General features: G+C 61.3%; 1 protein-coding gene across 3 annotated transcripts in view; it reads right to left on the bottom strand.

Moving 5' to 3' along the window:
- Positions 1-314: 314 nt before the first annotated feature.
- MST1 (macrophage stimulating 1) overlaps positions 315-24,569 on the bottom strand; it is a 98,565-nt gene continuing 74,310 nt past the window's right edge. For 2 of the 3 annotated variants that reach the window (XM_073645187.1, XM_073645188.1), the window contains exons 4-19: positions 19,073-19,185; positions 17,185-17,299; positions 15,990-16,126; positions 9,738-9,858; positions 8,329-8,447; positions 7,530-7,698; positions 7,311-7,441; positions 6,352-6,451; positions 6,152-6,273; positions 4,103-4,135; positions 2,439-2,550; positions 2,281-2,358; positions 2,038-2,184; positions 1,709-1,815; positions 793-938; positions 315-716 (exon numbers count right to left, since the gene is read on the bottom strand). In XM_073645187.1, the coding sequence (XP_073501288.1) occupies positions 555-716; positions 793-938; positions 1,709-1,815; positions 2,038-2,184; positions 2,281-2,358; positions 2,439-2,550; positions 4,103-4,135; positions 6,152-6,273; positions 6,352-6,451; positions 7,311-7,441; positions 7,530-7,698; positions 8,329-8,447; positions 9,738-9,858; positions 15,990-16,126; positions 17,185-17,299; positions 19,073-19,185 (1,912 nt within the window). In that variant the 3' untranslated portion in view covers positions 315-554. The remainder of the gene's footprint in view (positions 717-792; positions 939-1,708; positions 1,816-2,037; positions 2,185-2,280; positions 2,359-2,438; positions 2,551-4,102; positions 4,136-6,151; positions 6,274-6,351; positions 6,452-7,310; positions 7,442-7,529; positions 7,699-8,328; positions 8,448-9,737; positions 9,859-15,989; positions 16,127-17,184; positions 17,300-19,072; positions 19,186-24,569) is intronic. The other variant, XM_073645189.1, reaches the window with a different exon arrangement.

Here is a 24,569-nt window from a genome sequence, read left to right as displayed (position 1 = left end):
GCGGGGGGAGACCACTGCAGCCGATCTCGGGGGCGGGGGGAGACCACTGCAGCCGATCTCGGGGGCGGGGGGAGACCACTGCAGCCGATCTCGGGGGGTGGGGGGAGACCACTGCAGCCGATCTCGGGGGGTGGGGGGAGACCACTACAGCCGATCTCGGGGGGCGGGGGGAGACCACTGCAGCCGATCTCGGGGGGCGGGGGGAGACCACTGCAGTCGGGGGCGGGGCAGATGGCCGCGTCCGGTCTCTGGACGGCTGCGGCCCAGGCACCTCGGGGGGCGGCCGTGGCTCTGTATGATGGACACGGAGGCCATTTTTTACTTGTCTGGATTTTATTGTAATGATAAAATACACTGCTTCTTCCTGATATATAAAGCAGATGATGATGATGATGACGCCTCTGCGATGCACGTAATGGGGGTGCCGACCCCCACCTGCGGCTCAGGGCGATGAAGCCCACACTGTACACACAGCCAGAATCGTTCTGGAAGCCCCCCATTGTCCTCCCCTGTGATGTCCAGTCCTGTTGGTGGTCCAGGGAAAGCGCGGCCCCTCACATCATCTTCATCACCTTATTGATCCAGTCCACGTAGAGGGAGACCCTGGTGAATACGCCGGGGACATTGATCTTCCCACATCCGCGGGCCGGTATAATGACCCCCTCCAGCACCCAGCAGTCGTGGGTCAGGCAGGCGAGCGGACCCCCATAATCCCCCTGGAAGTGGAGACAATGGAGGATTACCAGGCCGGTAGTCCGGGCTGGGGGTCCTGGTCCCGGCAGGGTCACTCACCTCACAGGCCCCCCGCTCCACCGGCATGGGCTTGGTACAGATCTCCTGCTCCAGCACCAGCTTCCGGCTCTTACTGTACGTGTTACACTCATCGTTACTCATCACCGTGAAGTCCGCCACCTTCAGTACGCCCTCGTATCCGGTGCCTGCGAGGGAGGAGACAGGCGGGTCAGACCCGCCCACCAGAGACGAGGGAGGAGACAGGCGGGTCAGAGACGGGGGAGGAGACAGGCGGGTCAGAGACGAGGGAGGAGACAGGCGGGTCAGACACACCCACCAGAGACAGGCGGGTCAGAGACGAGGGAGGAGACAGGCGGGTCAGACCAGCCCACCAGAGACGGGGGAGGAGACGGGCGGGTCAGACCTGCCCACCAGAGACGAGGGAGGAGACAGGCGGGTCAGACCTGCCCACCAGAGACGAGGGAGGAGACAGGCGGGTCAGACCTGCCCACCAGAGACGAGGGAGGAGACAGGCGGTCAGACCCGCCCACCAGAGACGGGAGAGGAGACAGGCGGGTCAGACCCGCCCACCAGAGATGGGGGAGGAGACAGGTGGGTCAGACCCGCCCCCCGGGGCGAGAGGAGGGGTCAGACTTGCCCACCAGAGACGAGGGAGGAGACGGGCGGGTCAGACCCGCCCACCAGAGACGAGAGGAGACGGGCGGGTCAGAGACGAGGGAGGAGACAGGTGGGTCAGACCCGCCCACCAGAGACGAGGGAGGAGACAGGCGGGTCAGACCTGCTCACCGGGGGTGAGGGGAGGAGTCAGACCCGCCCATCGGGGGTGAGGGGAGGAGTCAGACCCGCTCCCACATACAGCTGTAGATGTGAACGACTTCCCATAACCACAGGAGCTGCTCCTTGCTTGTGCCGCTCTCCGGTCCTGATGACTGGCGCCGTTCCTGCCGGTACTTACCTCTGGTGTCTCCCCAGCCAGCAATCTCACACTTGGTCTCTGGAGGGACAATGTACCGCTCCGGAGGGAGGCAGATGAGGGCCACTCTAGTGTTCAGGGTCACCGGCCTGGAAGGAGGAGGAATGAGACAGTGATGAGGAGTTCTGACTGGGGTCAGTGACCACCATGGGGTCAGGCCATGCCCTCCAGCCACCACGGAGTCAGGCCACGCCCTCCGGCCACCACTGAGTCAGGCCACGCCCTCTGGCCACCTTACTCCTGAGCGCGCTCTGTGGCGCCTTTGCAGGTCACATGACCCTCGGTCTCTGATGTCCGCTCAGATTTCTCACCTCTCCAGCTTTAACATGACGAGGCTGGAGGCGGCCGGGCCGCACATGATCTTACTGAAGGCCACAGACTGCATGTCGGGGTCACTGGCTCTGGGGTTAGTGAAGAGCGTGCCCACCATGGCGCGGTACCCGGAGAGATCAGCATCACTGCGGAGATACAAGTACAATATTCTAGAAGGTTCTGTGTGGGGGAGGGGAGCGCCACGAATCCTGCACGTAGGGAACAACACGCCCCAGTCTCACCAGGAGGAGAAGCACTGCCTGGTGCTGATCACCCAGTCCTCCTTCACCAGGGACCCCCCGCAGAAGTGCTCGCCCTGCCTGCGGACACAGAGGCACAAGGAAGGGTTAATTCTCTCGGCTTGCCACTCCATTTGTGCCGCCCTGGGCCCGGGCCTCACCTGTTACGTAAGCTGACAGTCCACGGCGAGTTCCCTTTGACACCGCCCACCATGCGCCCCATCTTCACCATGCGGTCCAGCCTCTTACCACAAGAGTCAAACGTAATGTTTTCTGCAAAACCACAAGAGGCAATGATGGCCGACGCGAGCACAGCGGGTATAGGAGGGCCGACGCGAGCACAGCGGGTATAGGAGGGCCGGAGGAGGGCCGACGAGAGCACAGCGGGTATAGGAGGGCCGGAGGAGGGCCGACGCGAGCACAGCGGGTATAGGAGGGCCGGAGGAGGGCCGACGCGAGCACAGCGGGTATAGGAGGGCCGACGCGAGCACAGCGGGTATAGGAAGGCCGACGCGAGCACAGCGGGTATAGGAGGGCCGGAGAAAGGCCGACGCGAGCACAGCGGGTATAGGAGGGCCGGAGGAGGGCCGACGCGAGCACAGCGGGTATAGGAGGGCCGGAGGAGGGCCGACGCGAGCACAGCGGGTATAGGAGGGCCGGAGGAGGGCCGACGCGAGCACAGCGGGTATAGGAGGGCCGGAGGAGGGCCGACGCGAGCACAGCAGGTATAGGAGGGCCGACGCGAGCACAGCGGGTATAGGAGGGCCGGAGAAAGGCAGACGCGAGCACAGCAGGTATAGGAGGGCCGGAGAAAGGCCGACGCGAGCACAGCAAGTATAGGAGGGCTGGAGGAGGGCCGACGCGTGCACAGCGGGTATAGGAGGGCCGGAGAAAGGCCGACGCGAGCACAGCAAGTATAGGAGGGCCGACGCGTGCACAGCGGGTATAGAAGGGCCGACGCGTGCACAGCGGGTATAGAAGGGCCGACGCGTGCACAGCGGGTATAGGAGGGCCGACGCGTGCACAGCGGGTATAGGAGGGCCGACGCGAGCACAGCGGGTATAGGAGGGCCGACGCGAGCACAGCGGGTATAGGAGGGCCGGAGGAGGGCCGACGCGAGCACAGCGGGTATAGGAGGGCCGGAGGAGGGCCGACGCGAGCACAGCGGGTATAGGAGGGCCGGAGGAGGGCCGACGCGAGCACAGCGGGTATAGGAGGGCCGGAGAAAGGCCGACGCGAGCACAGCAAGTATAGGAGGGCCGACGCGTGCACAGCGGGTATAGGAGGGCCGACGCGTGCACAGCGGGTATAGGAGGGCCGACGCGTGCACAGCGGGTATAGGAGGGCCGACGCGTGCACAGCGGGTATAGGAGGGCCGACGCGTGCACAGCGCGTATAGGAGGGCCGACGCTTGCACAGCGGGTATAGGAGGGCCGACGCGAGCACAGCGGGTATAGGAGGGCCGACGCGTGCACAGCGCGTATAGGAGGGCCGACGCGTGCACAGCGGGTATAGGAGGGCCGACGCGTGCACAGCGGGTATAGGAGGGCCGACGCGTGCACAGCGCGTATAGGAGGGCCGACGCTTGCACAGCGGGTATAGGAGGGCCGACGCGAGCACAGCGGGTATAGGAGGGCCGACGCGAGCACAGCGGGTATAGGAGGGCCGCCGTGCACAACAATGTGCGGGATAGATACAGAGAAAATGTGCAAGTGGTGGAGAAGGAGAACTCGATGGACCGGCAGAGCAATGGGCAGGGGGTGGGGCCATAGGGGTAGGGCTATATAAAGGCGTGTGGTTATAGGGCAGGGCCATATGAACCTACCTGCTTCTTTAAGGCTGAGGGGCGCCTCTCCCTCTGTAAAGAGAAATCATAACATGAAAAGACCCCGGGGTCTGCAGCAGATGTACGTCACAGCATCACCTCCAGAGCTGCAGTCACATCTCCTCTCCCAGTCACCTCCAAAGCTGCAGTCACATCTCCTCTCCCAGTCACCTCCAGAGCTGCAGTCACATCTCCTCCCCCAGTCACCTCCAGAGCTGCAGTCACATCTCCTCCCCCAATCACCTCCAGTGCTGCAGTCACGTCTCCTCCCCCAATCACCTCCAGTGCTGCAGTCACATCTCCTTTCCCAGTCACATCTCCTCCCCCAGTCACCTCCAGAGCTGCAGTCACATCTCCTCCCCCAATCACCTCCAGTGCTGCAGTCACGTCTCCTCCCCGAGTCACCTCCAGAGCTGCAGTCACATCTCCCCCAGTCACCTCCAGAGCTGCAGTCACATCTCCCCCAGTCACCTCCAGAGCTGCAGTCACATCTCCTCCCCCAGTCACCTCCAGAGCTGCAGTCACATCTCCTCCACCAGTCACCTCCAGAGCTGCAGTCACATCTCCTCCACCAGTCACCTCCAGTGCCGCAGTCACATCTCCTCCCCGAGTCACCTCCAGAGCTGCAGTCACATCTCCTCCCCCAGTCACCTCCAGAGCTGCAGTCACATCTCCTCCACCAGTCACCTCCAGAGCTGCAGTCACATCTCCACCAGTCACCTCCAGTGCTGCAGTTACATCTCCTCCCCCAATCACCTCCAGAGCTGCAGTCACATCTCCTCCACCAGTCACCTCCAGTGCTGCAGTTACATCTCCTCCCCCAGTCACCTCCAGAGGTGCAGTCACATCTCCACCAGTCACCTCCAGAGCTGCAGTCACATCTCCTCCACCAGTCACCTCCAGTGCTGCAGTTACATCTCCTCCCCCAATCACCTCCAGTGCTGCAGTCACGTCTCCTCCCCGAGTCACCTCCAGAGCTGCAGTCACATCTCCCCCAGTCACCTCCAGAGCTGCAGTCACATCTCCCCCAGTCACCTCCAGAGCTGCAGTCACATCTCCTCCCCCAGTCACCTCCAGAGCTGCAGTCACATCTCCTCCACCAGTCACCTCCAGAGCTGCAGTCACATCTCCTCCACCAGTCACCTCCAGTGCCGCAGTCACATCTCCTCCACCAGTCACCTCCAGAGCTGCAGTCACATCTCCACCAGTCACCTCCAGAGCTGCAGTCACATCTCCACCAGTCACCTCCAGAGCTGCAGTCACATCTCCACCAGTCACCTCCAGTGCTGCAGTCACATCTCCTCCACCAGTCACCTCCAGTGCCGCAGTCACATCTCCTCCACCAGTCACCTCCAGAGCTGCAGTCACATCTCCACCAGTCACCTCCAGAGCTGCAGTCACATCTCCACCAGTCACCTCCAGAGCTGCAGTCACATCTCCTCCACCAGTCACCTCCAGTGCTGCAGTCACATCTCCCCCAGTCACCTCCAGAGCTGCAGTCACCTCTCCTCCCCCAGTCACCTCCAGAGCTGCAGTCACATCTCCTCCCCCAGTCACCTCCAGAGCTGCAGTCACATCTCCTCCCCCAGTCACCTCCAGAGCTGCAGTCACATCTCCTCCCCCAGTCACCTCCAGAGCTGCAGTCACATCTCCTCCACCAGTCACCTCCAGAGCTGCAGTCACATCTCCTCCACCAGTCACCTCCAGTGCCGCAGTCACATCTCCTCCACCAGTCACCTCCAGAGCTGCAGTCACATCTCCACCAGTCACCTCCAGAGCTGCAGTCACATCTCCTCCACCAGTCACCTCCAGTGCTGCAGTCACATCTCCCCCAGTCACCTCCAGAGCTGCAGTCACCTCTCCTCCCCCAGTCACCTCCAGAGCTGCAGTCAGTATTCTGCTATCACATCGCGTCTTATCCTACAGAGCTGCGATCTCTATCTACTTCCTCTCTTGTGGGCTGGCTCTGGTTGCAGGGCCCCTCCGGTCTCAGTATCAGCACTCGCAGACTGCTGCGGTGCATTGTGTCGCAATGTTTATCCTTCTTACCACAAGGTGTGATGGCGCAGTAGTCGAAGGGCGTGTTGGGGTCCTTGGTGTAGCACCAGGGGCCGTGGCTGTCTGCGTCCGGGTTCCGGCAGTAGTTCTGTAGGGAGTCGCCTGCGGAGAATCTGCAGGGAGAGGAACGAGCGGTTTGTTATGGGACCTGCTCTGCAGGACTCGGCGCGGAGGCGCAGAGCCGCACGTACTGAAGCTCGTTGGACACCTCGCTCCAGCTGCGGCACGGGATCCCCTTCCGCGTCCTGTTGGCGTTTCCATTGTACGTCTCACCGTTACCAAAGAAACATCCTGCGCACAAAGAAAGTCAGAGAGTCGTCTGCACTGAGACATTGTAACAAACCTCCAGCTGTGTGAGCGAGACGCGGACGGCGAGAGATCTGTGCAGCAGCTGCGTTCGGCTCAGAGGATTGCCAGGACTAATACACTGTAACAAACCTCCAGCTGTGCGAGCAGCATAAGGTGAAGAATAGTCTTACCCCACTGGCAGCACACAGAGATCCGCGGAGCGGGATGAGTGGACAGGTGTAGCCTCCTCACAGCAGACAGGTGACGCGGCCCCGCAGAGGACAGGTGACGCAGCCCCGCAGAGAACAAGTGACGCGGCCCCGCAGAGGACAGGCGCTGCAGCCTAGCATCGGACAGGTGTAGCCTCCTCGCAGCAGACAGGTGACGCGGCCAAGCATCGGACAGGTGACGCGGCCTCGCAGCGGACAGGCGCTGCGGCCTAGCATCGGACAGGTGACGCGGCCCTGCAGAGGACAGGCGCTGTGGCCCAGCGTCGGACAGGTGACACGGCCCCGCAGAGGACAGGCGCTGCGGCCTAGCATCGGACAGGTGACGCGGCCCCGCAGGAGGACAGGCGACGCGGCCCCGCAGGAGGACAGGCGACGCGGCCCCGCAGGAGGACAGGCGACGCGGCCCCGCAGGAGGACAGGCGACGCGGCCCCGCAGGAGGACAGGCGACGCGGCCCCGCAGGAGGACAGGCGACGCGGCCCCGCAGGAGGACAGGCGACGCGGCCCCGCAGGAGGACAGGCAACGCGGCCCCGCAGGAGGACAGGCGACGCGGCCCCGCAGGAGGACAGGCGACGCGGCCCCGCAGCTCTGTGGGCACTGGAGATCAGCGGCGGTCACAGGACATCACTCACCGGCGTCAGGAACCTCGTCAGGACAGCGCTTGATCTGGAAGCAGTACGCTATCCTCATCTTGGGGTCTGTGGTGAAGCACCAGGGGGCTTCTGAGCCATCCGGATTCCGGCAGTAATTCTCCTCCAGACCCCTACATGGAAACAAACCAGGTCAGACTACTCCTCCCACCAGGCACAGCTGGGACTTATAGTCCGGGCGCACAGACACCCGTCACTCACTTGCAGGGGTATTTTTCGGGCAGGAAGCGGTGCTGGTGTGGGGTCTGCGAGTCCCATCTCTGGCAGGGGATCCCGTAGGTGGTGAGCGCAGCCTTCCCGCGGTACCCCTCGCCCCGACCAGAGAAGCAGCTACTGATGATGGGGGCACCGGACTGGCGCTGCTTCTCTGCTTCACAGGATGGAGAAGGGCGAGACAAAGACACGAACCATCAGCTCCGCAGAGACTCAGCAGCTCCACATGCACACAAAGCACACAGAGCAGGACACCCGAGGCACGGCATCCTCCAGAGCTGCACTCACTATTCTGCTGTTACATCATGTCTTATCCTCCAGTCACCTCCAGAGCTGCACTCACTATTCTGCTGTTACATCGTGTCTTATCCTACAGTCACCTCCAGAGCTGCACTCACTATTCTGCTGCTGCATCATGTCTTATCCTCCAGAGCTGCACTCACTATTCTGCTGTTGCATAATGTTTTATCCTCCAGAGCTGCAGTCACTATTCTGCTGTTACATCATGTCTCATCCTCCAGAGCTGCACTCACTATTCTGCTGTTGCATAATGTCTTATCCTCCAGAGCTGCAGTCACTATTCTGCTGTTACATCATGTCTCATCCTCCAGAGCTGCACTCACTATTCTGCTGTTGCATAATGTCTTATCCTCCAGAGCTGCAGTCACTATTCTGCTGTTACATCATGTCTCATCCTCCAGAGTTGCAGTCACTATTCTGAAGTCACATCGTGTCTTGTCCTCCAGAGCTGCACTCCGTGTTCTGTCCCCTCATTTCCCGGCCTTACTGCACTTGGTGATGTTGCAGTGCTCCCGCTGTACGCCGGGGTCCGTGGTGTAGCACCAGGGCCGCTCCGAGCTGTCCGGGTTCCGGCAGTAGTTGTCGTCCAGGTGTTTGTCTGGATATCTAGAAGTGGAGGAGTTATATTATCCTGCGGCTCCAGAGCAGAAATTCAAGGGGGGAGGGGGAGGGGGTACAAATCATAAAGAGGGGGCATCATCCATAACTGCACAGGTGACAGGGCAAACACCAACCAGTGACCCCCAAAGAGGGCAAAAATGACCGCCAACATTCACCATACTGAGGCTGTACTACATGCCAGGTCCAGACAGTGCGCACGACTCCGCCATATAACAGACCCCGCCCACACACTGCCAGACCCGCCCACACACTGCCAGACCCCGCCCACACACTGCCAGACCCCGCCCACACACTACCAGACCCGCCACACACTGCCAGACCCCGCCCACACGCTGCCAGACCCCGCCCACACGCTGCCAGACCCCGCCCACACACTGCTAGACCCCGCCCACACACTGCCAGACCCCCGCCCACACACTGCCAGACCCCGCCCACACGCTGCCAGACCCCGCCCACACGCTGCCAGACACCGCCCACACGCTACCAGACCCCACCCACACGCTGCCAGACCCCACCCACACGCTGCCAGACCCCGCCCACACGCTGCCAGACCCCGCCCACACACTGCCAGACCCCCGCCCACACACTGCCAGACCCCGCCCACACACTGCCAGACCCCGCCCACACGCTGCCAGACCCCGCCCACACACTGCCAGACCCCGCCCACACACTGCCAGACCCCGCCCACACACTGCCAGACCCCCGCCCACACGCTGCCAGACCCCGCCCACACACTGCCAGACCCCCGCCCACACACTGCCAGACCCCGCCCACACACTGCCAGACCCCGCCCACACACTGCCAGACCCCGCCCACACACTGCCAGACCCCGCCCACACGCTGCCAGACCCCGCCCACACGCTGCCAGACCCCGCCCACACGCTGCCAGACCCCCGCCCACACGCTGCCAGACCCCGCCCACACACTGCCAGACCCCGCCCACACACTACCAGACCCCCGCCCACACACTGCCAGACCCCGCCCACACGCTGCCAAACCCCGCCCACACGCTACCAGACCCCACCTACACGCTGCCAGACCCCGCCCACACACTGCCAGACCCCGCCCACACACTGCCAGACCCCGTCCACACACTGCCAGACCCCGCCCACACACTTCCAGACCCCGCCCACATATCTGCCAGACCCACAGAGCAGTCGGATACACTATGTTGCCCTCTGCTGGCATCAGCCGTTCATTAGACTCTAGGAATGTGGGGGGCACATGGAGGGGCGTACTAGCACCCAGCCCTCGGGGTTGTGGCCCTGTAATTACTTCTCTGGGTTGTATGGGTGCGTGTGCGGGCTCTGCAGGTCCCATCGCTGGCACTCTCTGCCCGTCTCCGTCCGGTCGAGCGATCCACGATAATCCTCACCATTACAGTTCAGGCAGACGGCTGCAGAGCAAAAACATGACATGAGGGGCAGAACGCCGAACCGCAACCCCGGACCCCAGCCCCACCTAGAGAACCGCGGCCCCGGACCCCGGCCCCACCTAGAGAACAGCGGCCCCACCTAGAGAACCGCAACCCCGGACCCCAGCCCCACCTAGAGAACCACTGCCCCGGACCCCGGCCCCACCTAGAGAACAGCGGCCCCGGACCCCGGCCCCACCTACAGAACAGCGGCCCCGGACCCCGGCCCCACCTAGAGAACAGCGGCCCCACCTAGAGAACAGCGGCCCCGGACCCCGGCCCCACCTAGAGAACAGCAGCCCCGGACCCCGGCCCCACCTAGAGAACAGCGGCCCTAGCCCCACCTAGAGAACAGCGGCCCCGGACCCCGGCCCCACCTAGAGAACAGCGGCCCCACCTAGAGAACAGCGGCCCCGGACCCCGGCCCCACCTAGAGAACCGAGGCCCAAGACCCTGGCCCCACCTAGAGAACCGCGGCCCCACCTAGAGAACCGCGGCCCCAGACCCCAGCCCCACCTAGAGAACCGCGGCCCCAGACCCCGGCCCCACCTAGAGAACAGCGGCCCCGGACCCCGGCCCCACCTAGAGTACAGCGGCCCAAGACCCCGGCCCCACCTAGAGAACAGCAGCCCCGGACCCCGGCCCCACCTAGAGAACAGCGGCCCCAGACCCTGGCCCCACCTAGAGAACAGCGGCCCTAGCCCCACCTAGAGAACAGCGGCCCCGGACCCTGGCCCCACCTAGAGAACCGCGGCCCCACCTAGAGAACCGTGGCCCCAGACCCCAGCCCCACCTAGAGAACCGCGGCCCCAGACCCCGGCCCCACCTAGAGAACAGCGGCCTCACCTAGAGAACAGCGGCCCCAGACCCCGGCCCCACCTAGAGAACCGCGGCCCCAGACCCCAGCCCCACCTAGAGAATCGCGGCCCCAGACCCCAGCCCCACCTAGAGAACAGCGGCCCCACCTAGAGAACAGCAGTCCCAGACCCTGGCCCCACCTAGAGAACAGCGGTCCCAGACCCTGGCCCCACCTAGAGAACAGCGGTCCCAGACTCCGGCCCCATCTAGAGAACAGCGTTCCCAGACCCTGGCCCCACCTAGAGAACAGCGGTCCCAGACCCCGGCCCCATCTAGAGAACAGCGGTCCCAGACCCTGGCCCCATCTAGAGAACAACGGTCCCAGACCCCGGCCCCACCAAGAGAATAGCGGCCCGGGCCCACCAAGAGAACAGCAACCCCGTGACCAACCCAATTTACATAGGACTGCAGCAGCTTGTGCACCCCTTGTATAAGCTCCATTTACGGTGGACTGCACCAGGCCGTAATCCCTTGTATAAGCTCCATTTACGTAGGACCCCAGACCCCAGCCCTATCTAGAGAACAGCGGTCCCAGACCCCGGCCCCACCTAGAGAACAGCGGCCCCGGACCCCGGCCCCACCTAGAGAACAGCGGCCCCGGACCCCGGCCCCACCTAGAGAACAGCGGCCCCGGACCCCGGCCCCACCTAGAGAACAGCGGCCCCGGATCCCGGCCCCACCTAGAGAACAGCGGCCCCGGATCCCGGCCCCACCTAGAGAACAGCGGCCCCGGCCCCACCTAGAGAACGCGGCCCCGGATCCCGGCCCCACCTAGAGAACAGCGGCCCCGGCCCCACCTAGAGAACAGCGGCCCCGGACCCCGACCCCACCAAGAGAACAGCGGCCCCGGACCCCGGACCCACCTAGAGAACAGCGGCCCCGGACCCCGGACCCACCTAGAGAACAGTGGCCCCGGACCCCGGCCCCACCTAGAGAACAGCGATCCCAGACCCCAGCCCCATCTAGAGAACCGCGGCCCCAGACCCCATCTAGAGAACAGCGGTCCCAGACCCCGGCCTCACCTAGAGAACAGCGGCCCCAGACCCCGGCCCCACCTAGAGAACAGCGGCCCCTAGACCCCGGCCCCACCTAGAGAACAGCGGCCCCAGACCCCGGCCCCACCTAGAGAACAGCGGCCCCAGACCCCGGCCCCACCTAAAGAACAGCGGCCCCAGACCCCGGCCCCACCTGGAGAACAGTGGTCCCAGACCCCGGCCCCACCTGGAGAACAGCGGCCCCAGACCCCGGCCCCACCTAGAGAACAGCGGCCCCAGACCCCGGCCCCACCTAGAGAACAGCGGCCCCAGACCCCGGCCCCACCTAGAGAACAGCGGTCCCAGACCCCGGCCCCTCCTAGAGAACCGCGGCCCCAGATCCCGGCCCCATCTAGAGAACAGCGAACCCAGACCCCGGCCCCACCTAGAGAACAGCGAACCCAGACCCCGGCCCCACCTAGAGAACAGCAGTCCCAGACCCTGGCCCCATCTAGAGAACAGCGGTCCCAGACCCCGGCCCCACCTGGAGAACCGCGGCCCCACCTAGAGAACAGCGAACCCAGACCCCTGCCCCACCTAGAGAACAGCAGTCCCAGACCCCGGCCCCACCTAGAGAACAGCGGTCCGAGACCCCGGCCTCAACTAAAGAACCGCGGCCCCACCTAGAGAACAGCGAACCCAGACCCCGGCCCCACCTAGAGAACAGCGGCTCCAGACCACGGCCCCATCTAGAGAACAGCGGTCCCAGACCCCTGCCCCACCTAGAGAACAGCAGTCCCAGACCCCGGCCCCACATAGAGAACAGCGGCTCCAGACCACGGCCCCATCTAGAGAACAGCGGTCCCAGACCCCGGACCCACCTAGAGAACAGCGGTCCCAGACCCCGGACCCACCTAGAGAACAGCGGTCCGAGACCCCGGCCCCACCTAGAGAACCGCGGCCCCAGACCCCGGCCCCATCTAGAGAACCGCGGCCCCACCTAGAGAACAGCAAACCCAGACCCCGGCCCCACCTAGAGAACAGCAGTCCCAGACCCCGGCCCCACCTAGAGAACAGTGGTCCGAGACCCCGGCCTCACCTAAAGAACCGCGGCCCCAGACCCCGGCCCCATCTAGAGAACAGCGGTCCCAGACCCCGGCCCCACCTAGAGAACAGCGAACCCAGACCCCGGCCCCACCTAGAGAACAGCAGTCCCAGTCCCAGACCCCGGCCCCACCTAGAGAACAGCGGTCCCAGACCCCGGCCCCACCTAGAGAACCGCGGCCCCAGACCACAGCTCCATCTAGAGAACAGCAGTCCCAGACCCCGGCCCCACCTAGAGAACAGCGACCCCAGACCCTGGCCCCATCTAGAGAACAGCGGTCCCAGACCCCGGCCCCGCCTAGAGAACAGCGACCCCAGACCGTGGCCCCATCTAGAGAACAGCGGTCCCAGACCCCGGCCCCACCTAAAGAACAGCAGTCCCAGACCCCGGCCCCACCTAGAGAACAGCGGTCCCAGACCCCGGCCCCGCCTAGAGAACAGCGGCCCCAGACCGCGGCCCCACCTAGAGAACAGCGGCCCCGGACCCACCTAGAGAACAGCGACCCTAGACCCCGGCCCCACCTAGAGAACAGCGGCCCGGGACCCCGGCCCCACCAAGAGACCAGCGGCCCCAGACCCAGGCCCCACCAAGAGACCAGCGGTCCCGAACCCCAGCTCCACCAAGAGAACAGCGGCCCCGAACCCCAGCACCACCAAGAGAATAGCGGCCCCGGACCCCGGCCCCGCCAAGAGAACAGCGGTCCCAGACCCCGGCCCCGCCTAGAGAACAGCGACCCCAGACCCCGGCCCCATCTAGAGAACAGCAGTCCCAGACCCTAGCCCCACCTAGAGAACAGCGGTCCCAGACCCTGGCCCCATCTAGAGAACAACGGTCCCAGGCCCCGGCCCCATCTAGAGAACAACGGTCCCAGGCCCCGGACTCCGGCCCCGCCTAGAGAACAGCGACCCCAGACCCCGGCCCCATCTAGAGAACAGCGGTCCCAGACCCTGGCCCCACCTAGAGAACAGCGGTCCCAGACCCTGGCCCCTCCTAGAGAACAGCGGTCCCAGACCCCGGCCCCACCTAGAGAACAGCGGTCCCAGACCCTGGCCCCATCTAGAGAACAGCGGTCCCAGACCCCGGCCCCACCAAGAGAATAGCGGCCCGGGCCCACCAAGAGAACAGCAACCCCGTGACCAACCCAATTTACATAGGACTGCAGCAGCTTGTGCACCCCTTGTATAAGCTCCATTTACGGTGGACTGCACCAGGCCGTAATCCCTTGTATAAGCTCCATTTACGTAGGATCCCAGACCCCAGCCCTATCTAGAGAACAGCGGTCCCAGACCCCGGCCCCACCTAGAGAACAGCGGCCCCGGACCCCGGCCCCACCAAGAGAACAGCGGCCCCGGACCCCGGCCCCACCAAGAGAACAGCGGCCCCGGACCCCGGCCCCACCTAGAGAACAGCGGCCCCGGACCCCGGCCCCACCTAGAGAACAGCAGCCCCGGATCCCGGCCCCACCTAGAGAACAGCAGCCCCGGACCCCGGCCCCACCTAGAGATCAGCAGCCCCGGACCCCGGCCCCACCTAGAGAACAGCGGCCCCGGATCCCGGCCCCACCTAGAGAACAGCGGCCCCGGCCCCACCTAGAGAACGCGGCCCCGGATCCCAGACCCCAGCCCTATCTAGAGAACAGCGGTCCCAGACCCCGGCCCCACCTAGAGAACAGCGGCCCCGGACCCCGGCCCCACCAAGAGAACAGCGGCCCCGGACCCCGGCCCCACCAAGAGAACAGCGGCCCCGGACCCCGGCCCCACCTAGAGAACAGCGGCCCCGGACCCCGGCCCCACCTAGAGAACAGCAGCCCCGGATCCCGGCCCCACCTAGAGAACAGCGGCCCCGGACCCCGGCCCCACCTAGAGAACAGCGGCCCCGGACCCCGGCCCCACCTAGAGAACAGCAGTCCCAGACCCCGGCCCCACCTAGAGAACAGCGGCCCCGGACCCCAGCCCCACCAAGAGAACAGCGGCCCTGAACCCCAGCACCACCAAGAGAACAGCGGCCCCGGACCCCACCAAGTGAACAGCGGCCCCGGACCCCGGCCCCACCAAGAGAACAGCGGCCCCGGACCCCGGCCCCACCTAGAGAACAGCGGCCCCGGACCCCGGCCCCACCTAGAGAACAGCAGCCCCGGACCCCGGCCCCACCTAGAGAACAGCAGCCCCGGACCCCGGCCCCACCTAGAGAACAGCGGCCCCGGATCCCGGGCCCACCTAGAGAACAGTGGTCCGAGACTCCGGCCTCACCTAAAGAACCGCGGCCCCAGACCCCGGCCCCATCTAGAGAACAGCGGTCCCAGACCCCGGCCCCACCTAGAGAACAGCAGTCCCAGACCACAGCTCCATCTAGAGAACAGCAGTCCCAGACCCCGGCCCCACCTAGAGAACAGCGACCCCAGACCCCGGCCCCACCTAGAGAACAGCGGCCCCGGCCCCACCAAGAGAACAGCGGCCCCGAACCCCAGCACCACCAAGAGAACAGCGGCCCTGAACCCCAGCCCCACCAAGAGAACAGCGGCCCTGAACCCCAGCACCACCAAGAGAACAGCGGCCCTGAACCCCAGCACCACCAAGAGAATAGCGGCCCCGGACCCCGGCCCCGCCAAGAGAACAGCGGCCCCGGGACCAACAAACAGATGTTATTATTGATGAGGAAGAAAAATACAAAACCTCTTTATACAAAGCCGCAATTTACATAGGACTGCAGCAGCTTGTGCACCCCTTGTATAAGCTCCATTTTCGTAGGACTGCACCAGGCCGTAATCCCTTGTATAAGCTTGATTTACGTAGGACTGCACCAGGTCGTGAACCCCTTGTATAAGCTCCATTTATGTAGGACTGCACCAGGCCGTAATCCCTTGTATAAGCTTGATTTACGTAGGACTGCACCAGGTCGTGAACCCCTTGTATAAGCTCCATTTATGTAGGACTGCACCAGGCCGTAATCCCTTGTATAAGCTTGATTTACGTAGGACTGCACCAGGTCGTGAACCCCTTGTATAAGCTCCATTTTCGTAGGACTGCACCAGGCCGTAATCCCTTGTATAAGCTCCATTTTCGTAGGACTGCACCAGGTCGTGAACCCCTTGTATAAGCTCCATTTACGTAGGACTGCACCAGGCCGTAATCCCTTGTATAAGCTCCACTGACATAGGACTGCACGCGGGCACTCACCCTCCTCGCACCTCTTGACGTTGCACGGCTGGTAGCGGACGCTCTTGTCGGTGGTGTAGCACCAGGGTCCGTTCCGGTCACGGTCCGGGTTGCGGCAGTAATTCTCGTCCAGGCCGTTCTGAGCAGACGGCGAATATCTGAGAAGAAAGTCCCAAGACGACATCACCACTCATGAGTAACAGCGCACCCTCACTACGGGGGGCACACAGAGCGCACCCTCACTACGGGGGGCACACAGAGCGCACCCTCACTACGGGGGGCACACAGAGCGCACCCTCACTACGGGGGGCACACAGAGCGCACCCTCACTACGGGGGGCACACAGAGCGCACCCTCACTGCGGGGGGCGCACAGAGCGCACCCTCACTGCGGGGGGCGCACAGAGCGCACCCTCACTGCGGGGGGCGCACAGAGCGCACCCTCACTACGGGGGGCGCACAGAGCGCACCCTCACTGCGGGGGGCGCACAGAGCGCACCCTCACTGCGGGGGGCGCACAGAGCGCACCCTCACTGCGGGGGGCGCACAGAGCGCACCCTCTCTGCGGGGGGCGCACAGAGCGCACCCTCACTGCGGGGGGCGCACAGAGCGCACCCTCACTGAGGGGGGCGCACAGAGCGCACCCTCACTGCGGGGGGCGCACAGAGCGCACCCTCACTGCGGGGGGCGCACAGAGCGCACCCTCACTGCGGGGGGCGCACAGAGCGCACCCTCACTGCGGGGGGCGCACAGAGCGCACCCTCACTGCGGGGGACGCACAGAGCGCACCCTCACTGCGGGGGACGCACAGAGCGCACCCTCACTGCGGGGGACGCACAGAGCGCACCCTCACTGCGGGGGACGCACAGAGCGCACCCTCACTGCGGGGGACGCACAGAGCGCACCCTCACTACGGGGGACGCACAGAGCGCACCCTCACTGCGGGGGACGCACAGAGCGCACCCTCACTGCGGGGGACGCACAGAGCGCACCCTCACTGCGGGGGGCGCACAGAGCGCACCCTCACTGCGGGGGGCGCACAGAGCGCACCCTCACTGCGGGGGGCGCACAGAGCGCACCCTCACTGCGGGGGGCGCACAGAGCGCACCCTCACTGCGGGGGGCGCACAGAGCGCACCCTCACTGCGGGGGGCGCACAGAGCGCACCCTCACTGCGGGGGGCACACAGAGCGCACCCTCACTACGGGGGGCACTTACTTATGCTCATGGGGGAACTTCAGCCGCCAGTGCTGACAGCGCTTCCCTTTGTTTGTTGTTGACACTGTACCACGATAAGACGCCCCGTCACCCACGATGCAGTCACGGACATAATCTGAGGGAAGAAGAGGGAGAGAGGAGAGGAGACGATCAAGAGAGAGGAGAAAGGAGACGGTCAGGAGAGGAGAGAGGAGACGGTCAGGAGAGGAGACGGTCAGGAGAGGAGAGAGGAGACGACCAGGAGAGGAGAGAGGAGATGACCAGGAGAGGAGACGGTCAGGAGAGGAGAGAGGAGACGGTCAGGAGAGAGGAGACAACCAGGAGAGAGGAGACGGTCAGGAGAGAGGAGACAATCAGGAAAGGAGACGGTCAGGAGAGGAGAGAGGAGATGACCAGGAGAGAGGAGACAACCAGGAGAGAGGAGACAACCAGGAGAGAGGAGACGATCAGGAAAGGAGAGAGGAGACCATCAGGAAAGGAGACAGTCAGGAGAGGAGAGAGGAGACGACCAGGAGAGGAGACGGTCAGGACAGGAGAGAGTAGACGACCAGGAGAGGAGATGACCAGGAGAGGAGACGGTCAGGAGAGGAAAGAGGGGACGACCAGGAGAGGAGACGGTCAGGACAGGAGAGAGGAGACGACCAGGAGAGGAGACGTTCAGGACAGGAGAGAGGAGACGACCAGGAGAGGAGACTGTCAGGACAGGAAAGAGGGGACGACTAGGAGAGGAGACGACCAGGACAGGAGAGAGGAGACGACCAGGAGAGAGGAGACGACCAGGAAAGGAGAGAGGAGACGACCAGGAAAGGAGAGAGGAGACGACCAGGAAAGGAGAGAGGAGACGACCAGGAAAGGAGAGAGGAGACGACCAGGAAAGGAGAGAGGAGACGACCAGGAAAGGAGAGAGGAGACGACCAGGAAAGGAGAGAGGAGACGACCAGGAAAGGAGAGAGGAGACGACCAGGAAAGGAGACGGTCAAGAGAGAGGAGACGACCAGGAGAGGAGAGAGGAGACGACCAGGAGAGGAGAGAGGAGACGACCAGGAGAGGAGAGAGGAGACGACCAGGAGAGGAGAGAGGAGACGACCAGGAGAGGAGAAAGGAGACGACCAGGAGAGGAGACGGTCAGGAGAGGAGAGAGGAGACGACAAGGAGAGGAGACAGTCAGGAGAGGAGAGAGGAGACAACCAGGAGAGGAGACGGCCAGGACAGGAGAGAGGAGACGACCAGGAGAGGAGACGGTCAGGACAGGAGACGGTCAGGAGAGAGGAGAGAGTAGACGGTCAGGAGAGGAGAGAGGAGACAACCAGGAGAGAGGAGACAACCAGGAGAGAGGAGACAACCAGGAAAGGAGAGAGGAGACGATCAGGAAAGGAGACGGTCAGGAAAGGAGAGAAGACGGTCAGGTAAGGAGACGATCAGGAGAGAGGAGACTGTCAGGAGAGAGGAGACGGTCAGGAGAAGAGAGAGGAGACGGTCAGGAGACGATCAAGAATGAGGAGAGGAGACGAAGAGAAGACGGTCAGGAGAGAAGACGGTCAAGAGAGGAGAGGAGATGATCAGGAGACGATCAAGAATGAGGAGATGAGACGATCAGGAGACGATCAAGAATGAGGAGAGGAGACGATCAGGAGAGAGGAGAGAAGACGGTCAGGAGAGAAGACGGTCAGGAGAGAAGACGGTCAGGAGAGAAGACGGTCAGGAGAGAAGACGATCAAGAGAGAGGAGAGGAGAAAATCCAGAGACGATCAAAAATGAGGAAAGTAGACGATCAGGAGAGAGGAGAGGAGACTGTCAGGAGAGAGGAGACGATCAGGAGAGGAGACGATCAGGAGAGGAGAGGAGACGGTTAGGAGAGAAAAGGGACAAGCGTGATAGAAGACCTCACCTTTCTTTTGGTAGACATCATAGTTGATATTTTTCTGCAGTGTAACATGGAGAGAATTCTGAGTCCATGGGAGCAGCCGACAACTGAGCGACTTCAGATTATAGTCAAAAGACCTAAAAATATCCACCAGCAGAATAGTGAGTGCAGCTCTGGAGTACAATACAGGAGGTGACTCAGGATCAGTAATGTAATGTATGTACACAGTGACTGCACCAGCAGAATAGTGAGTGCAGCTCTGGAGTATAATACAGGAGGTAACTCAGGATCAGTAATGTAATGTATGTACAGTGACTGCACCAGCAGAATAGTGAGTGCAGCTCTGGAGTATAATACAGGATGTAACTCAGGATCAGTAATGTAATGTATGTACAGTGACTGCACCAGCAGAATAGTGAGGGCAGCTCTGGAGTATAATACAGGAGGTAACTCAGGATCAGTAATGTAATGTATGTACACAGTGACTGCACCAGCAGAATAGTGAGGGCAGCTCTGGAGTATAATACAGGATGTAACTCAGGATCAGTAATGTAATGTATGTACACAGTGACTGCACCAGCAGAATAGTGAGTGCAGCTCTGGAGTATAATACAGGAGGTAACTCAGGATCAGTAATGTAATGTATGTACACAGTGACTGCACCAGCAGAATAGTGAGTGCAGCTCTGGAGTATAATACAGGATGTAACTCAGGATCAGTAATGTAATGTATGTACACAGTGACTGCACCAGCAGAATAGTGAGTGCAGCTCTGGAGTATAATACAGGATGTAACTCAGGATCAGTAATGTAATGTATGTACACAGTGACTGCACCAGCAGAATAGTGAGTGCAGCTCTGGAGTATAATACAGGATGTAACTCCGGATCAGTAATGTAATGTATGTATACAGTGACTGCACCAGCAGAATAGTGAGTGCAGCTCTGGAGTATAATACAGGATGTAACTCAGGATCAGTAATGTAATGTATGTACACAGTGACTGCACCAGCAGAATAGTGAGTGCAGCTCTGGGGTATAATACAGGATGTAACTCAGGATCAGTAATGTAATGTATGTACACAGTGACTGCACCAGCAGAATAGTGAGCGCAGCTCTGGAGTATAATACAGGATGTAACTCAGGATCAGTGATGTAATGTATGTACACAGTGACTGCACCAGCAGAATAGTGAGCGCAGCTCTGGAGTATAATACAGGATGTAACTCAGGATCAGTGATGTAATGTATGTACACAGTGACTGCACCAGCAGCATAGTGAGTGCAGTTCTGGAGTATAATACAGGATGTAACTCAGGATCAGTAATGTAATGTATGTACACAGTGACTGCACCAGCAGAATAGTGAGCGCAGCTCTGGAGTATAATACAGGATGTATCTCAGGATCAGTGATGTAATGTATGTACACAATGACTGCACCAGCAGCATAGTGAGTGCAGCTCTGGAGTATAATACAGGATGTAACTCAGGATCAGTAATGTAATGTATGTACACAGTGACTGCACCAGCAGAATAGTGAGGGCAGCTCTGGAGTATAATACAGGATGTATCTCAGGATCAGTAATGTAATGTCTGTACACAGTGACTGCACCAGCAGAATAGTGAGTGCAGCTCTGGAGTATAATACAGGATGTAACTCAGGATCAGTAATGTAATGTATGTACAGTGACTGCACCAGCAGAATAGTGAGGGCAGCTCTGGAGTATAATACAGGAGGTAACTCAGGATCAGTAATGTAATGTATGTACACAGTGACTGCACCAGCAGAATAGTGAGGGCAGCTCTGGAGTATAATACAGGATGTATCTCAGGATCAGTGATGTAATGTATGTACACAATGACTGCACCAGCAGCATAGTGAGTGCAGCTCTGGAGTATAATACAGGATGTAACTCAGGATCAGTAATGTAATGTATGTACACAGTGACTGCACCAGCAGAATAGTGAGGGCAGCTCTGGAGTATAATACAGGATGTATCTCAGGATCAGTAATGTAATGTCTGTACACAGTGACTCCACCAGCAGCATACTGGGTGCAGCTCTGATCAGCTGCTAGTCAGTGTGCTGGTTACGGGTGTGGTGGCTGCAGATCCTGCTGTGAGCTCCTGATCTCTGAGAAACCAACACCTCTCCACCTGGGGACCTGCTCTCTCTCTTTCCCAGGGAGGGAGCGGGTTTCTGGGATGAGTGATGGAGCCAAGTCCCAGGCTTCTGCTTCCCGAACCAGGCCGGCGGGGGGCAGAAGAAACCAGCAACCGGCCTGCACATCAGAGGACTCGGGGGTGAGACGCTGCACCAGGAGTCGTAGCAATGTGGCTCCTACTCCCCCCGGGATTGTGGAGACCCCCAGAAGCCGCAAGGCTTCCAGCATGGAGGAAAAGCCTGACAGCGGCGTGCAAGATGGCGCTCCTTCCGGAGGAAAGCTGAGTGCTCACGGAGGTGAGGCCGACCTCCCTGAGGGGGGTTGGGCGCTGCAGGGACCCCGGGAGTCTGTGTTCACCTATGCCTCCCGGGTCATGATCCGCCTCCGTGAGTATGAAGATGCCAGTAAGGTCATCAGGAGGCTCCGGGAGGAGCTGCGCTGCACAAGCGCCAAAGCTGCGGGGGCCGCCAAACCAAGGAAGGCCAAGCTCCAAGCCGAGGTAAAAAGACTGAGCAGCGAGATTCAACGCCTGGAACTGAGGAAAGCCACCATCAGAGAGCAGAGTGGTCTATTCAAGGAAAAACTGATAAATGAAGACCGATTCAGAGAAATGGCTGATACCAGAGAGCAAAGGCAGATGGGGCTGCAGCCTGAGAGCCAGGTGGATGATGAGAGTGATGATGACCAGCAGGAAGCCCCACCTGGCAGCCTGCAAAGTCACCCGCAGGCCACGTGCAGCGAGCTCCCTGCAGGACAGGCGACAGTGACATCCGGTCGCAGTTCTGCCGGCTCTGGGGAGGACAGTGACAGCAGCGGCCAGGGAGGGGCGCTAATGGCGGAATATAGCTCCTGGAGTCCCCAGTGTGCCTCCAAAACTTCCATCTTGGTGACGATCTACCAGAAGAGGCACCTGGGGGCCACAAAAAGGCAAAGAAGACCAAGCCAAAGCTGCAGGAGGTGGTAAGATACGTATATGCCCCCCTCCCTGTACCCCCTGAGTCGGCGGCAGGCTCAGCTCGCTGTATAAGCCCCGTTGCTCAGCCCAGCCCGGGTTCTGCTGTGGATCCGGTGCAAAGGCGCGGGGAGATTACAGAGCGCGGTAGTGAGGCGCAGAGCTCCGTCTCTGCTTGTAGCAGTGGGGACGCAGCAGGAGGTGCATCAGCCGAGAGGCTGGACAGTGAGGGCGGCCCGGCGGCGGGCGTTCCATCAGGCCACGATGCTGTGGTGCGCTCCTCAGTGGGAGGGGGGAGCGGCCCGGTGTCGGGGGCAGCTCCGGTAGCCTCGGCGCCTCTGAATGCTGTTGCCGCTGATCACTTAGTTGAGAAGCGACGGCAGTGTGAGGGGGCTGTCGGGGCTGAGCGTTCCGGTCCTCCCACCAAAGTGCTATTTTGTGTTGGCGTCGCTGGTCCGGAAGATCCTGATGCTAAAGATCAGCGGCGCCTAACAGCATCTAAAGATCAGCGGCACATTATACCAAATGCCAAACAGCAGAAATTCCGACCAATGATGTGGAGGGCACACATAAGACCGGGGGTGAGGTCGCCTCCAGTTCTATGGAGGTGACTGAGCCCCTTGTGCCTGATGCAGAGGTCAAAAGGTCATCCGCCATTGTTACTGGTCCAGCAGGAATAAATGTGGTGGTGGAGGTGAATGAGGATAATTCATTGTCTAGTGGTGTGGTTGCTGGTTTGGTGGAGGGTGAGATGGAGGTCGGTAATGGTGTTGCTGTTCGGGCTGATGTGGTCACTGGTCCGGTTGACCCCCCGGGGGTGGCAACACCTGTCCAGAGTTATGCCAGTGTCACCTCCGGGGCAAATAGGGCATCCTCCTCGTCTCCGGGCTTTGGGGACGGCATGTTGCAACGGCGCCTTCTGGAGGCTCTAAAGAAGGGGGAGAGATCACTAATGGTAGAGGGTCGAGAGGATGATCTATCCTTCTGGATAGAGAGGCATGGCCTCGGGGCCTTCCGAGAGCAACAAGGGGGGAATACAGTGTGGTACCTCCCAACAGCCGGGCCAGGCAGTGTGCGTAGGAATGTGGTCCGTCTTCGGTGGAGGGGCAGTGATGCATGTCCTCCAAGGTCTAAAGTTGTGGAGCTCCTGCTGAGGATGGGCTTCAAGGCGATTGTCATCTACGCCTTGATACATCCCTATTCCACGCCTGAGTTTGATATCAGCTTTGTTCGGCCGGAGGGGCTTGAGCTCTTCTGGGCGAATTATGAGCTGGCAAAAAATGAGCCCGGCTGGCGAGACTTTGCCGTTCAGGCAGTGTCTCGCCAAAACCAGATCAAGAAAGTGACCGTGATGACTCGTAACGAGTCGCTTTCTTGCTATGACATCATGACGTGGCTTGGTCGGTATGGAGAGCTGGTGGAGATGCCAAAGAAAAACCGCGACGAGTTTGGTATCTGGTCAGGGGCCTGGACGTTTATGGTAAAACTTAAGCGTTCAGGTGGTACGGTTGCCCACATTCCATCGTCTGCCTTCCTGGGTAGGGATCGTATCCTGGTCTTCTACCAGGGGCAACCGAAGCTCTGTCACAGGTGCGGCGACCCCACACACTTCAGTGCAAACTGCACCGTGCAGAAATGCGCGTTGTGTGGGGGTGTCGGCCATCTTGCCGCCTCTTGTGTGGAGATTAGGTGCCACCTGTGTGGTGAGTTAGGTCACCCATTCAGCCGTTGTCCTCGCTCCTTTGCTAATGCAGTCGAGACCCCGGTGGGAGTAAGCCGTGAGGCCGATTCTGCTGGGGAGGGGACTAGCAGGGGTGGGGGAGCTGAGGGGCCAGGGAAGAAAAGCAATAATAAAACGCCTGCCCAGCTGAGGCGTCTAGACAAGCGCAGACAGGAGAGGGAGCGGGGCGAGCCCCAGACTACCGGGGCAGCCCCTGTCCTGGATGCCAGTGTTGCTGCTGAGGCCCCGAGGGATGATGAGTTGGATGAGGAGGTCAGGAGGATCCACAGGGAGGAAACTGCCTCTGCCTCAGAATCCTCCCATTATGAAAGTATGGATGAGGATAATAAGCGGTGGCTAGAGCACAAGCGTAAGCTCGGCACCAAAAAGAAGAGAAAGAAGGGAGATAAAACATCTTCTCCCGCTCTGACCAAGATACCTAAGGAAGGTAAAACTGACTCCCCTCTGGTTGGTCTTTCTAACCGGTTCCAAGCCCTTGATAACATCTCTTCCTCTGAGGAGTAGGCTGAGGGTGAGGATCCGGCTTCAGCGGAGCTTACAGGGGGCGCCGAGTCTCCTTCTCCTGGGGATGCAGGGTCCTTGGGGGGAGGGACTGGCCCAGAGTCCGGAGACAAGGACGAGAAAAGAAGGAAAAATGTGGGAATGGACACCTCTGTGTCATTAAAGA

This window comes from Phyllobates terribilis, unplaced genomic scaffold (genome assembly GCF_046119375.1).
Source record: "Phyllobates terribilis strain yellow unplaced genomic scaffold, ASM4611937v1 Scaffold_8__6_contigs__length_399053987, whole genome shotgun sequence".
NCBI classification, from domain to species: Eukaryota; Metazoa; Chordata; class Amphibia; order Anura; family Dendrobatidae; genus Phyllobates; species Phyllobates terribilis.
This window is presented reverse-complemented; position numbering and strand designations above follow the sequence as displayed.